Below are 16,743 nucleotides of genomic sequence, written 5' to 3'. Positions count from 1 at the left end.
ATTAGGGATTGTTTCAGCAGAGGTTAGCAGTTCCTGACAGTTAATGACTGTTAGTTGTATACTTGTGACAATAATACTACAAAATGAATAATTTTTTTCTTTGAGATGTGAGACAGGAATTGTTTCTGATGGACATGCTGACTAAATTAGGGAGGTGGTGGAAGGACTCGTAAAAGTCCTGAGAGTTCATCAGTTTCTTGATTTGTTAATTTCCTTGAATAATTTAAAGTATGAGCAGAGATATAGATTATCAAAGTGGTGTTGGTGGAAGACGTTTTGATTAATGACCGAGCATGTTTACCATAAAATGAACTTCCCATTCCCATGCAATCATTATTATTCAAGAGATGATCTGCGCAAACAATAGTTAGAAGAAGGCTACTAAACTAGCATTAAGAACAGTATAGAACTCTCCTGTCTCATCTATTTGCTTTCATTATCTTATATGAATTGGTTGTAGCTACTCATTCTGTCCATGTTTTAACTGAGTAGTAAACACTGAAAATGAGCTTTGTTTCTTGGTTCTCTACCACTGGCTTTTGATCTTCTATGAAATTTGTATTTTTAAGGTTTTAACAAATTTTTTCTTTGCTCTAAATAATAACTGGGATATTTTGTGAGCCAGACTAGAGAAAGTTCAACCCATGATATGTAAAAATTTGTTACAGAATTGGCATGTCTAAGTGTCTCATGTGTTTAAATTTGTCATGATATATTTTTTCTAAAGTTTTGATCTTTCAAGCACATGAAATAATTTTCAATTTAGGATATATGTCTCATATTGTATAATTTGGGAATTTGTACAATACAGGTACTGAAGACAACCTGGGGGATATTATTGTGGTAATCTATGTTAAATACTGTGTCTTTTCTATCACCTTCCTGTCATTCTATCCTATATGTAGTATTGAAAAACTATTAAGTTTTTTGGGGACTTTCTCATTTGTACCTTAAAATTAGATGTCTGATTGTGTGGTGTATGGACTAGTCTTATAAGCTCGCTTTGTTTCTTTGTAGTCTCCGTCAACTTCGCAACAAGTGTCCTGTGACTTCGTCATGACAGATCACACGGCACAGCTATGCCTTCGGATTGTTCAGTGGCTGGAAGATCTTGCATCTAAGGCAGTTGATTTTGACAAGAAGGTGAAGTTATCCGTCAAGTGCTGCCTTTACTCACGCATGTGTTCTTATAATAGATCTAATATGTTTGTTGGCAGACAAGATTGGATTCTCAATCACATAATTGATCAGCACAAGTTCTCTAGTAGTTTTGAATATGATATCCACTGACGATTATTTGGATTATTTTTCTTAAGGTTATTTACATCAGTTCTCAGGGAATTGCATAATTGAGTTTCCTTTAATATCTATATTTCAGCAAATGAGTTTTTATAGAAGGCAAGAGGGAATGGTTTTTTTTTTTCAGACAAGGGAATTGTTAAAATTTGCAACTAGGGCCAAACTCCATGTGGGTCATCTTATTAATGGTAGTTGATATTTTTCTTGGATCCCTCTCATGGAGAGGTGTAGGATTGATCTAAAGATCATCCAATTCCGATAAGTATTCATGGAGATATGAATTTATTTGTGTTATGGGACAATTCATCAAGGTCAGCCAGCAACCAAATAAACCCCACTTGTGCTCAACGTTTTAGTATAAATAGAGGTGCCTTGAAAGTCATTTGGACACACATCCTCTTGGTGATCTCTTTCTCTCCACTTGTCTTTCGGTTTTGGTGGGAGGAGAGATCTAAAGAAGATATGCTGCCCTAGGGGATGCCCTAGATCCTAACGCTATCATGGAGGAGATTTTAACACAGTGAAGAAAGGGTTCTACGCAGTAAGTCAAGGTGCCCTAGACGCAGTTGAAGGGAGGAACACCTAGCCGCAGTTGAAGGGGATCTAGCCATGCCCTAGCCGCAGCAAAAGAGGGTCTAATGCACCCCTATATTCGCAGTTAAAGGAGGCTCCTATACACAGTAAGCCGCGGTCAAGGGGAAGCTACATACGCTGTATAAAGGAGGCTCAACCGAGATCTAGAAGAAGGCCCTAATCCGCAGTTAGGAAAGGTCCTAATACGCTGTCCAAGAGATACTAATACGCAGTCATAAAGGAGCCCTAATTCACTGTCAAGAGAGCCCTAAATCCGCAGTAATAAAGAAGCCTAAAGCCGCAGTCTATGGAGGCCTAATACGCAGCAAAGGAAGAAGACTTAGCAGCAGATTTGAGGAGCCATAATCTGCAGCCATTGACTGACCCTAGGCCGCAGCAAAAGTGTCCTAAACGCAGCAAGAATAATTCTGTTAACAGCATGAAAGAAGGCTGTTCCTAGGCATGGGTTTAGGCATCGTTTTGTCTGCGTTTTCTTCTTGTAGGAGGGCCGAGTTAGAGCAGCTCTAGATCAGGTCTGTTGGAGGAACAAGTATAATGTTTTTGCTGCCTGGAAGCTACAGGAAGACTGTGTGTTAGGCCGCAGGCCATAACACCACAGTCAAGGTTTGTTTATGAATGTTTGAGGGCTTATTTATATGCCCAGATCAGCAGGATATCCCAGGAGCTGTCCTAGGCTGTTTTGATGACTGTTGGAGGACTGCTTGGTGCCCTAACCAGTCATCATGATGACAGCTGCAAACTATTATTGACTGAGTCCAATTTCATGAAGCAGAGACAGCTAGTGCAGCAGCATGATGATATGGTGCAGCAGCATGATGTGTGCAGCATGCATTTGGATGCAGCATAGTGCAAGCTCAGCATGGTGCAGCATGAGGAGTGCAGATCAGTGATGAGTGCAGCATTGAGTGCAGATCAGTGATGAGTGCAGCATTGGGTGCAGATCCGTGATGAAAGCAGCTCAGTGATTGGAGCAGCACAGTGACAAGAGCAGCAGCATGAAGTGCATAGCATGGTCATTAGGTCCAGCACTGTGATGATGAGTGCAGCATGGTGCAACACGGTGAGGTGCAGCATGTGGACGAGATGCAGCACAATGATAGGTGAAGGAGTCACCTTGGAGAATCAGTTGAAGCAGCATGTCTTCAACTGATCTCATGTAGAGATGAATCTAGAAAGTCGAAGTGTTGACTTCTGTTGTAAATGTACTATCTCTCTCTCTCTGCTGAACTATTGAAGAACATATAAGAAGAATTGATCAAGGGTTTCCCCACATTGGGGTTTGTCCCTGGCTAGCGCCACATCTGCAGTTTACTTTAATGCTGATGTGATTGATAATCTAGAAAAGATATTGAACTAACTGTGAAAATTGAAATAAATTGCTCTAAGCATAGAACATACCTAAACTTAACAAGAACTAGCAACCTCCCTGGATATATGCAACAGCCCGCAAGCCTCATATATCAAAAACTCATAGTTCAGCCTAGGACCTAGACATCGGAGATCACTAGAACTGGAGCTGGGATCCTAGACTCCAACGGGATGTCTATCCTTGCAGCCTTACTATGACGGGCCATGTCTCTGGGGACTTAAACCCGGGTGGATGGTATGGCAAACCACCACTCTTACCACTCGAGCTAAGCACCTGTTGACAGAGGGAAATACATTTTACTAATTACCAAAAGTGGGAAAAATAGGTCAGTGGGACTAGAAAGTATATGGCAAGTCACCATAATGATGTATGAGCACCAAAGAAAACTCTTAGGTGCGGAAAGAAATATAAATGCAAAGGAACCATCTTCACACTCTATCAAAGGAACCATCTTCTCATGTAGTGGAATTGGGAAGCAACAAAAACTATGTTGTTAGAGGCCTGGGATCAAAATCATTGATGCTGGAGAATGGAGCTATAAGGTGAAGGAGGAGGAAAAAGGCAGTTTAAGGATCTATTGAAAGGAAATTAAGGAACCTCAAGAAGTTGATCAAAGGATCATACAAGGAGACCTTGTGAGCAAAAAAGCTTACTATCTCTAAGGACAATGTGTAACACAATAAAAGGGAGAGAACAAATTAGAAGGAGCATCCAATTACATTGCTTGGAAGAAAAATATAGATCTCATCCTCAAAAAGGATAAAGTCTTGGATCTAGTAAAAGGAAAAGTGAAGAAATCTACATAGAAATCAAGAAGTTTAAAGGGCCAAGAAGGAAGATAGACCTATTCAAGATAGAATGCTACAATTATCACAAGATGGGTCACTATAGAAGTGATTGCCTTGATAATCCTAGGAATAAAAGAAGGATAGGGATCAAGCAAATTTTGCCAAAGAAATTTCCCCAAAGAAGAACAAGATGGAAGGATGCAAAGTCAAAGACCTATTTGCTAGGAACTCATAGGGAATCTATCCCTTGCATATCCTTCTACTCTAAGTTTTGAATTGCTTTCCTTTATGTTTTGATTTGTAGGTTTAACATATTTTGGAAAAACATTTTTGAATTATTTTTATAAGGTTATAGGTATCCCTCGAGTTTGGAGGGAGACCTCACCAACTTCCAAAGATAAGTATCTTACTCCTTGTATTACCTTTTCATTTTTGGTTTCCTTTACTTATCTAAGTTTGTTTGTATTAAATACTAATCACATTTCTATTCATATTTTCCTTGTTTAGGAAAAGCTTGTTGAATACTCAAGGATTATGGAAGAAGGCTTCTCAAGACAAAGCATTGGAATTACAAGGTTTGTTAAGAAACAAAAGGTATGTCTTAAACTATAAGTGTTGTTTCTCTTCATGATAAAGGTATATTCATTCTTGATAAACTATTCTACATTGCTAACATTATTGTGTCTAGCTCTCTTGAATCATAAATATCCTTGAGTGGGTGATTCATCATTAGATAAATCTACCTTTCTCAGATCTTTGATTATTCTTGTGGAACCCTAAAAAGGTTTTGTGTAAAAACCCTAACTTGAGGGTATGTCGATGATAATGTATGAAACCCTAGCCTACTTAGGGTTATTGGTAAAGTCTAATAAAATGCTATTCTTGATGCTTGAAGTTTTTGATGATGTTTTGTTTGGGTTTTTGGTATGGTTATGAAAACCCTAACTTGTTAGGGTTGAATGGTGATGTTTGAAATCCCAAACCTTTGAAGTATTGATAAATTAGGGTTTGTTGTGTTATGTATTAAAACCCTAGATCATTAGGGTTTAGTAGGGTGTATAAGCAAGACCCTTATAATTTCTCAGGAATGAAATCCTAGGTATATGGTTGTTTGTCTGATCAAGTTTGTTATATGTCTAACTTTAATATATTGATATTTGTGTCATTGGGTTTGACTAACACGTTATGATATGCTCGTGGATGATGATGGAATCCTAGATATATGTGTTGACCTAATTGTTGATGGTCATAAGTCCTAGGGTTTAGAAGCTCTAGTCGAAGTTTTATTCTCTAAGATGATAATGTTTGTGAATTCTAGGGTTTTGTAACTAAACCTTAGTGGAAGTTCAATTCTCTAATATGTGATGACAACTGTGATAATTTGAGATTTATGAAAGATTGTTGAAATCTAAAATTGAGCTGTGATTGGTTTTTGATGGCTCATGTATGAAATCTAGGATCTTGCACTAAATCCTAGTGAAAGTCTAACATAAGAGTGCTAAAGTTAAATGCATTTTTTTGAAATGCTTCTATGGTTTGCAATATATTGTAGTAAGGTATGCCATGCCTCTGGAAGAAATATTGAAGCCCTAGATATAATAAAGGTTGTTATCTTGATTGAGGTACTCAAAGTCTTGATGATGAAATCTAGAGTTTATGACAAAAACCTGACATGTAGTTGAAGTATAAATGTATGTGTTTCTTGTTTCTTGAACCTATCTAAGTTTGGGTATTTGATGTCTAATGGTTCCTTTATTATATGATTATAATATAAATAACTTCATGCTTCTATAGATTTGGGTGTACTTGCTATCTAAGTTGTGCAGGTACATAATCTTCAAGATGGTGAAGATGTTCGTAAGTAAAGTTGATATGATAAGCATGATGAAGAAAGTTGTATGAGTGATGATGGTCATGATAACTATGATAAGAAGGATGGAAGCCATGAAAGGTTCTTCGACGTCGTAGAAAAGAAGTTGAGCTCCCTAAGTTAAGAAGGAGCCTGGATGAAAGGAATCTCTAGGCTAATAATCTAATTGAGACACTTCTAGTTGGAATTTCTGGAAACGATATTTGGGTTATGGAGAACTCCTATGTTTTAGCTTCTCACAAAGTTTCGAGACTAGAACACCTCCGATGCTACATAAAATGACACACACCCTATACCCAATGACAATAGGGGTTCAATTTACCAATTGGGGTAAAGATCCTCCAAACCCTATGTCTGACTGGTTGATCGAAAAGTCCATTCAGATAATAGGGCAGATCAATTTACCACTAGGGTAAAGATCCTCCATACCCTATGCTTGACTGGTTGATTGAAAAATCCACATCCAGATAATAGGGGAGATCAAATTACCACTGGTGTAAAGATCCTCCAAACCCTATATCTTCTACAATAGGGGAGATCGATTTGCCACAAATGAGAAAGATCATCCATACCCTGTCACCCAACTTGATCCTTAGTGATCAAGTTATTGAACACCATGCATCCTAGATTTAGGGAGATCAATTTACCAGACGCATCTGCCATGGGTGAAGATCCTCCAAACATAAGTCTCCTCACTCATTGGTCAGATGAGTGGCAATCCTAACATGCCTGGCTTGTGGGTAGGATGCATGCTGGGGTATGTACTCTGTCCAGTCTTGGACTTGACTAGCGAAGATCGACTTATCAAAATGACAAGGATCCTCCAACCCTTTAGCTCCAAAGAAGTACCCCATGGCCCCAGGAGCTCCCAGAGCTCAGTGTTTGTGATCAATCATGACCCCTTCTTGGAAGGGTCACATCAACTAGCCCAAGTTGCTCTCTGAAGACCAAGAATTTCCCTTTCGACAAAGGCTTGGTAAGAATATCAATTATCTACTCATCAATTGAAATGTGATGGAGACCTACAATTCCTCTCTGCACCATATCTCGGATATAGTGATACCTAATCTTAGTGTGCATGGACTTATCGTGGAACACGAGATTCTCTGAGAGTCGGATGCCACTCTTGTTGTTGCAATATATCATAGTTGTATCCAGTACGTGCTCAAACAGTTCTCCAAAGAGCATCTTCAACCATACTGCCTCACAGCTAGCCATGCTAGCAACAATTTACTCAGCCTCAACCATGCTAAGGGCAACAAACTTCTGCTTTCTGCTCATCCAAGACATTTCCGGCCCAATCAACATTAATGTATCCATGTAGTCTCACGTCTTTGGGAATATATCTCAATCCATGATTGATAGCCCTATGTAGGTATCTTAGCACATGTTTAGCAACAACCCAATGCACATGTAGTGTCTCTACCATAAATTAACTCAGAGTGTTGACACCAAAACATATGTCTAGTCTAGTGTTCATTAAGAACTTCAGTGCCCCAATCAACCACTGGTACTCAGAAGGATTTTCCAGATTAGGTCCTGTAGCTTGACCACATAGCTTTTTAAAATTCATCTCCATTGGTGTGGCCACGAACTTGCATTTCACCATTCCATGTCTCTCCAATAGCTTGACAACATATTTCCCTTGAGAAAGGAAAATCTCACTAGGTCTCTGCCACACCTCTAAGTTCAGGAAGTAGTGCATCAAACCAAGGTCTTTCATCTTGAACTTAGAGGCCAACTCCGTCTTACATTGGTGAATAAGAGGATCTCCACTTGTTAAGAACAAGTCATCAACATATAATTACTAGAATCAAAGGCATACCTTGGATAACTTTGAAGTAGAGATTTGGATCAACATTACTTTTCGTAAATCCAAGTTTCATTAGACAGCTTTCAATGTGGGCATGCGCTAGGGGCTTGCTTGTTGAAGTTTCTAAGTTTACTTAATTTAGAAACCCTTCATGCACTTTTCCTGATTTATTCCTACCTACTTGTTAATTTTTCTTTAACAAGTTATTTACGAAGTAAATACTGAAAATAAACACTAGTGCATGCTCAACATATTATAGATCAACAACTAAAAGAAACAAGAACAAACACATCACGTGACACCATTATTTTTGGACCAATGTCCCCGGAAAATCTCAATGTGGGAAACCGGTGCAACTATTTGAGGGTTTTCTTATTAAGCAATATCAGAGTACAATCTGGGTGCCGTAACTGGCATACCCAACAGAGAATTTTTGTAGTAGCTATACCTCACAGTTTGAGAGAAATCTCCTGGCTAAAACCCCGGAAAACCCTTCCGGTAGCTCCTCAGCACAAAATGCTCTTGCAACCCCAACGTCTGCGCAATCTGGACTGTGTCAGCCCCTCTCTGTCTCATGCTGGCCCCGTGTCAGTCTTTCTTGGTCTGCGTCAGCCCCAGGAGGCCCTATGTCAGCTCTGGGAGCCTATGCGTCAGTTGCGATGGCCCCTCTGGTGCTCTGCGTAGCTCTTGGCTGCCTCTGCGTGGCCCTGTGTGAGCCCTTGCTGGCTCTGCGTCACCCTCCTTGGCTGCTGCGCTGCTTTCCCGGTACAATCTTTGCCTTCTTTGTTCTTCTGTACTCAATGCCCCTCAGCTGCTCTCCTGATCACTGATTCTATCTCTCTTAGCAAACCCCGCTCTAGAGAATAGAATGACTGATCATCTGGTGTATTCTCCAAGTGATCCTCAAGCCCCCTCTTATACTTTTCTTATTGACATATCAACGGCCAAGATTAATTCCCTAATCAACGACTAAGATTAGATCTGGCATGATCTATGTCTTTTGGACCATTTTAACATAGTTTTATATTAATCCACATTAATATTTAAATTTCCCTAAGTTTAGACTGAGGGACTCCATTAAAAATATTAATTATTTTAATATCTCTTGAACTGTTTAAAATCTACCCAAACCCTTTTTGGGTATTGGAGATCTCATGTGCCCCAACCTCTCCACCAAATTTTGTGGCTAGAGCACATCCGATGCTACCCCAAATCAACACTCCCTCTTAGCGAGGACTGTGCTCTAGCAATACTCCTCACTGAGTATTACTTTGATCATCCAGCATCGGTATCTGTCTTGATGCTAGGTCTTCCTGCCCAACATCCTCTGCACTGCTGTATCTTGTACTGCTGCCCGTGGTTCTGCCACTGCCACTGCTGCATCTGTATGACAACTCCCTCTGCATCCGTGCTGTTGCTGGTCCTTTCTCCTAGCACTGCATCTGCACTGCACCTCCTCTCATCATGCTGCATCGTGCTACCCACTGCTGCACTGCAACTCAGTATTTGAGAAGTAAGTAACTGATCTCCCAACTGACCTCCCCGTTGGGCTAGAGACACCCACTGATGCTGAAGCTCCCTTTGTCGCTGACAAGTGCTCCCTCTCTCTGACCTCTGCGCTGCTGCAACAACTCCCTGCATCTTGCACCGTTGCACACCTCTCTGTGCCTTCCTGCACTGGTGCAACACTCCTGTGCCTCTCGCACTGCTGCAACCTGCTAGCTCTGCGCTGTCTCGGGACTCCTACACTGTAGCTCTCTCTGCTGCTCCATTTGCATCCGTCTCTACCCATATCAGCCAGTCCTGCTACTCCTCGTCGGGGCTCCCGTAGCAAGGTCTAATCCAAGAGGCTGGGTACCTCGAGGATCCTGCCCCTCATCGCCTGTAGTCCATCTAACTACAACTCAATGTCTCCCCACTTCCGCTCAAGTGGTGTGTGTGCTCTCATGGCACAATCATCGTCTGTCAAAACTTCTTTCTTTGCCCGTGCTGGCATTGCCTTAGTCTCAGAAGACTCTCCCTTACTCTTCTTCCTTGGGCATTAGGTCGCATAATGACCCATCTCCCCACAATGGAAGCACTTGATCTTGGAGAGATCTTTCTTCTTCCGCTTCTCCTGCTTTCCCTCAGATGCTAGGGCCACATCCTCCTCCTCCTGCTTGACCTTGATCCCTTTGCTGCTACTACCTGTCTTTGACTGCCGTCTGATCTCTTCCTGGCAAAGAGCTGCCCACATCTCGTCCCAAGGTAGGAGAGTCCCTCTGCCCAGGATGCTCTGGACAAACACTTCCCACTCTTCTGAGACAGCATTCAGGGTTGTCCTCACCATAAGCTCCTGATCTGGTGTCGCTCCTATAGCAGTCAACTGATCTCGGATCTCATTCAGTCCTCCGAGGAAGGAGTCAATCGTTTGACCCTTCTTCATCTGATACGACCTCATCTGGTTCTCGAGCAGCATTCTTCTCTGCACAAAAGTATGCTGGTACAGGTTCTTGAGAGCCTCCCACATCTCAACTGCCGTTTCCTTCTCGGCTATATGTGGTACCACATGATCCTTGACCCCGTCAAGGATAATGCACTTGGCCCTCACCATCGCCTCTTCGTACTTGTCATTATCATTTGGGTCGACTGGGATAGCTATTGTCTTCAAGGTGAAGTTCTTGACACGATTCCTGTCAAGCACTGATAAGATTCTGGCCTTCTAGACTGCGAAGTTCGATGCTTCGTCCAATCTATCCTGGTCTCTTACCCCGTGAGTGCCATGACGCTCCTCTACTTCCCTCTTGGAAGTTCTCTGTTCGACTCCTTTGAGTCTCTACTTCCCGTTTGGAAGTTCTCTTCTGGACTCCCTCTGAGTCTTGATTTCCCTCCTGGAAATCCTTCTGCCGCTTATCGAGATGCCCCCTACTCTGATCGTCTTGTGCAACTGCACTGTTGATCCAGGTTCCTCGGCTAGAAACCCTCGGTAACAACTCCTCTAGCCTTGCTCTGTCAGGTACTGTTCTGACTACAATACCTCACTAGCTCCACTCTGCAATATTCCTGCAGCCTTCTAGACCCCAACAACTGCCTCTCTATGAACTGCGTCAGCCCCTCTCTGCCTCATGCTGGCTCTGCGTCACCTTGGATGGGTCTACGTCAGCCCTGGGATGCCCTGCGTCAGCCCTCTGGCCCTCTGTGTCAGCAACGTTGGCCTCTCTGAGGCTCTGCGCAGTTCCCGGCTTCTTCTGCGTGGCTCTGCGTCACACTCCTTGGCTTTTGCGTTGCTAGAAACAACTTTTGTCACCTCGGGACAACTGTTTTCTGCTGCTATTGCTCCGCTCGGCTGATGTCTTTTAGTCCTCCTGTGATCTGCAATCACACTCTGATACCATGTTGAAGTTTCTAAGTTTACTTAATTTAGAAACCCTTCATGCACTTTTCCTGATTTATTCCTACCTACTTGTTAATTTTTCTTTAACAAGTTATTTACAAAGTAAATACTGAAAATAAACACCAGTGCATGCTCAACATATTACAGATCAGCAACTAAAAGAAACAAGAACAAACACACCACATGGCACCATTATTTTTGGACCAATGTCCCTGGAAAGACCCAATGTGGGAAAACCGGTGTAGCTATTTGAGGGTTTTCTTATTAAGCAATATCAGAGTACAATCTGGGTGCCGTAATTGGCGTACCCAACAAAGAATTTCCTTAGCAGCTATACCTCATAGTTTGAGAGAAATCTCCTGGCTGAAACCTTGGAAAACCCTTCCGGTAGCTCCTCAGCACAAAAGTGCTCCTGCAACCCCAGCGTCTGCCCAATATGGTTTGCGTCAGCCCCTCTCTGTCTCATGCTGGCCCCACGTCAGCCTTTCTTGGTTTGTGTCAGCCCCAGGAGGCCCTGCGTTAGCTCTGGGAGCCTCTGCGTCAACTGCGCTGGCCCCTCTGGTGCTCTGCGCAACACTTGGCTGCCTCTGCGTGGCCCTGTGTGAGCCCTTGCTGGCTCTGCGTCACCCTCCTTGGTTGTTGCGCTGCTCTCCTGGCACAATCTCTGCCTTCTCTGTTCTTCTGTACTCAATGCCCCTCAGCTGCTCTCCCGATCACTAATTCTATCTCTCTTAGCAAACCCCGCTCTAGAGAATAGAATGATTGATCATCTGGTATATTCTCCAAGTGACCCTCAAGCCCCCTCTTATACTTTTCTCGTTGACATATCAACGGCTGAGATTAAGTCCCTAATCAATGGCTAAGATTAGATCCGGCTTGATCCATTTTTTTTGGACCATTCTAACACAGTTTTATATTAATTCACATTAATATTTAAATTTCCCTAAGTTTAGACTTAGGGACTCCATTAAAAATATTAATTATTTTAATATCTCTTGAACTGTTTAGAATCTGCCCAAACCCTTTCTGGGTATTGGAGATCTCATGTGCCCCAACCTCTCCACCAAATTTCGTGGCTAGAGCACATCATATGCTACCCCAAATCAACATTGCTTTAATCTATAAATATCTTTCTTCAACTTGCACACATGAGTCTTCTTGTCATGTTCCTCAAAGCCTTGTGGTTGCTCCAAGTATACTTCTTCCTTGAGTATGCCATGTAGAAATGCGGTCTTCACATCCATTTGATGAAGTGTCCATCCTTGGCTAGCAACAAGAGAAACGATAGATCAGATGGTAGTATATCGGGCAACAGGTGCAAAAATCTCATCATAGTCCTCTCCCTCTTTCTGGGAGAAACCTCTAGCCACAAATCTCACTTTATACTTCTTGATACTTCCATCCACACCATGCTTAATTTTGTATATCCATTTAGAAGTCACAACAAACTTCCCTTTGGGTCTTGGAACCACTTCCCACACATCATTCTTCATGATGGACTCATATTCTTCGGCCATAACATCCTTCCATACTTGTTCTTTCACTGCTTCTTCAAAAGTGCATGGTTCAACCTGTATAATGTTGCTCATAGCTACAACATATCCCTGATATCGACATGGCTTCTTGCTTTCCTTGAAGGTTCCTCTTGCAGCAACATGTCTCTCAACATCTTGTAAAGTGTCATGAAGCCATAATGGTCTCTTCCTAGCAGGAGGATCACATGGAGGGGGATCCAAGGGGTCCATGGGTTCCATGGGATCATCAACAAGATCAAGCTCAGGCATAAGAGATTCTTCTTGTACATCCATGTCCTTTTCCTTTCTCTCAACATTGGTAGGGGGAGGAGTGTCCCTTGCTTTGCCAGGAGCAACATCTACATCAAATGTCACATCCCTACTAAACTCTATATTTCTTTGACCAGGTACATATATTCTATAAGCTTTAGAATTTTCACAATAACCAACAAAAGTACCTTTCTTTCCTGAAGCTTCCAGCTTGGTCCTCTTCTCCTTTGACACATGAAAGTAGATGGGGCAACCAAAGATCCTCAAGTGTCCAACTTCGAGCTTTACACCTGTGAAAGCTTCTTCGAGAGTCTTGTCACCCAAGACTTGGTGAGGAGTTCTATTTTGAACATAGACAACAGTGTTAGCAACTTCTCCCCATAGAAACTTTGGCAGCTTTTGATCATGCAACATGGCTCTGGCTGCTTCCATGATAGTCCTGTTCTTCCTTTCAACTACACCATTTTGTTCAGGGTTATAAGGTACGATGGTCTCCTTCTTGATTCCAGCTTTCTTGCAAAAGTCAATGAATTCATTTGAAGTAAATTCTCCTCCATTGTCAAACCTAAAAATTTTGATCTTCTTCCCGGTTTGATTTTCTACCAGTGCCTTGAAGTCCCTGAACATGTCAAATGCTTGGTCCTTGTTCTTCAAGAAGAAAATCCATGTCTTGTGGGAGAAGTCATCCACAAAGATTATATAGTACAAGTAGCCACCAAGAGAGGTCATCGACATGGGTCCACATAGATCATAATGTATAAGTTGAAGTTTTCCATTGGTCTCACTTCTACTTGAAGGGAATAGTCTCTTCACATGTTTTCCACTTCCACATCCTTGACAAACTCCATTATAATCTACTTGAATCTAAGGCATTCCAGAAAAAATGTTTCTCACCTTAGGCAAGGCTTCATAGTGAAGGTGAGCGAATCTTCGATGCCACAACTCACATTGATGAGAAGTATCATGAACCAAGGCTCGGATAGGGCTCCCACAAACTTTATATAGGCCTTCATTTCTAGTCCCAAGTGTGAAGGCATCTCTCATGCTAGTTCTCCTTGGCCAAGCAAGGACGTTTCCATTAATGAATGCAACTTTGAAACCCATGTCTTCCATGGCAGGAATTGAGACGAGGTTCCTCTTCACTCCTGACATATATAAGACATCATGTAGATGTATGATTTGACCATAGTTCAAATGAAAAGAAACAGATCCAAATCCCTTCACAGGATAGGTAGAATTGTCTCCAAGTATTATCTTCAAATCAAACTCTCTCTCAATCAAGTTTGAAAGAATTTCTCTATAACTAGTGAAATGTCTAGAAGCCTCACTATTTATCAACCAACTTTCAAAAGAATCTGGAGGAGAGGAACTAGAAAGTGCGGAAATAAGAAAGTATTCAGATTGAGTTTCAATTGCATTATTATCATACACTGGGTTCCTTGATCTCTTGGGAGGACGAGTTTCTTCTCGGGTAGGGGGTTCTCCTCTCTTCCTTGTTAGATTGTAGTTGTTCCTGGGAGCACTTCTTTCTTACAAACAATCTCGAGCATAGTGACCATGCTTGTGACAAATTTAGTATTGAATGTTGGACATGTCCTTGAATCCTCTATTGTTGTTCTTGAATCCTTGATTGTTGTTATTGGATCCTTGACCTTGCTTCCTTGTATTCCAATTCGAGGGCCTTCCTTTCTCTTTGTTCTTGTTGGCTTGAGCAACAAATGCAATAGGTTCTCCCTCTTCACGCATTTGAATTCTTCCTCTAGAGAGCATCTTGGTCTCTTCTTGAGTGCACTTACGTAAGAGCTCATAAAATGTGGAAAACTTGTCCTTCTTGCTAATAATTGTGATAAATGTCCCAAATCATAAGAAGACCTCCAAGGGTGATCAACACCAACTCTCTATCATATACAATCTCTCCAGCAGTCAAAAGTTGATCCTTGAGTTGAGATATCCTCATGAAGTATGCTTGAATGGTCTCACCCTTGTTCATCTTGATGTCCTTGAGTTGATTCTTCAAAGCAAGAATTTGGTTCAAGTTGTTGACTTCATACATCCCAATCAGCTTATCATACATTTCCTTGGACTTCTTCAATTTTGAAACATAAGTGATCAAATGATCTCTCAAAGAATCAATAATGATTTTCTTAGCTTTGATCTCATCTTTCTTGTACTTGGACTTGGCAGCAACAGTTGCATTCTCTGGAGGCTCAGGTACCTTCCCTTCAACATATTCCATGACATCATTCTCTTCCAAAGTCAGATCCAGCCTAGCCCTCCATGGAGCAAATTTGGATTAGTCATTCAACTTCTCGATCTTGAAGTATGAGGTAGACATATTGACGTAGTCAAATGACCTTTAGCAGCAGATAAGATGTCTTCAAGGGTGATTGCTCTTGTTTCCTTGGGCTTGTCTTTACCTCAACTCTGATACCATGTTAATTTTTCAATATTCTATTCTGTAACAAATACTTTAACAACTTCTTCTTTCTGTAGCAATCACATTTTTCTAATTTATTTTCATCCACCCAATAACAGTAAGCAATTATAGATAGAACAATAAACACTATGCACAATAGAAGACAACTGAGTTCAACGAGACACAAAGTTTTAGGTCAAAGACTGGGAAAAACCCCACAAGGGGGAAAACCCAACCAAATTCTTCTTCTATTAGATGTTCATCAAATGTTCAGCAGAGATACATAGTCCAAGAACATCCAACTACTAGTGAAAGGTCAAAGCCTTGACCAACCAAGTCAGCAAATCAATATTCAATCAAAGATGAGTATAAAAGTCAAATCTGGTCAAAGTACCAGTTCTGCAAATTTCAGCCCTGTCGAAGTTCAGTCAACAGCAGTCAAAGCAGTCCTAACTAGTCAAAGTCAATGGTCCAAAGTTTTCAGAAAATTTCGGTCAAGGCAGCAATAAATTCGGTCTATTTTGATCTGTCAAACACAGTCAAAACAGTCCTCAAATCTGCCTCAAAAATCGGTAAAAGTCAACAGTCAACCTACAGAAAGCCTAGCTTCAAATCTGCGGTCAAAGATGGTCAAAGGGCCCAGGTAAAATCGGCCAAAGTCTTCCAGAATATGGCCTTCCAAAACAGATCCAAAAAATCGGTCAACCATTTCAACTCTGGTCAAAGATGCCCAAAACAGAAAGTCAGCTGGTCGACAGAATTCTCGCCCTTTCCTTTTGCATGCGTGAACTCGGCCCTGCAATATCAGAGGTGTATGAACCAAATAAAAGAAGATGTGATGTGTGATGAGATGCCTCCAAGTGATGTGAAGTTAGGTCTATTTATATGTGATCTTGGGGGTCAAATTTCTCCTCTAGGCCAATTTGCACTTTTTAAGTTGACTTGGTCCAGTAATAAAAATAATATTTTTCCATGTGGAATTTTTTTTTTTCCAAGTGCAAGTGGGGTCTCTTTAGGGTTTGCTGGGCTTCCCTAACGGGGAAATTGCTCCCTCAGCTGCCAATTTTCAACGCGGAATGTTCTTAATATGAGCAATCAGTAAGAATCAAGTCATATTTTATCATTTATCCTGTCTGCCAGAATGAGTGCTGATCAAGGATGTTCTTTTAATTTCCTTGACATGTAGATCACACTTAATTTCTGCGTGCATGCTTCAAAATCTCTGTTGCTTTTGTAGATTCGTAGTTTCATATTTCCTAATTTCCTTGAAATTTTCTCTTCGCACATATTTCCCTATTATTCCCTCTTTTGTTAATATGAAATATATTCTCAAATGTGCAATAAGTATAGTTACAATGTATTAGAAATTAGAATATTAATTTTTGATAACATAATGCATTCACTTTCAAGGGGCAATAGCACTATGCACCCCGGTAG

At 41.3% G+C, this 16,743-nt stretch overlaps 1 protein-coding gene across 1 annotated transcript in view; it reads left to right on the top strand.

The window, feature by feature from the left end:
* LOC149230005 (nuclear pore complex protein) overlaps nt 1–16,743 on the top strand; it is a 396,423-nt gene that overhangs the window by 117,227 nt on the left and 262,453 nt on the right. Inside the window, exons 5-6 of the mRNA XM_089381174.1 lie at nt 812–843; nt 1,018–1,143. Of these exons, the coding sequence (XP_089237300.1) occupies nt 812–843; nt 1,018–1,143 (158 nt within the window). The remainder of the gene's footprint in view (nt 1–811; nt 844–1,017; nt 1,144–16,743) is intronic.

Source organism: Pinus tabuliformis, chromosome J (assembly GCF_031772625.1).
Source record: "Pinus tabuliformis cultivar Carrire ecotype Pingquan chromosome J, CPIR1, whole genome shotgun sequence".
NCBI classification, from domain to species: Eukaryota; Viridiplantae; Streptophyta; class Pinopsida; order Pinales; family Pinaceae; genus Pinus; species Pinus tabuliformis.
This window is presented reverse-complemented; position numbering and strand designations above follow the sequence as displayed.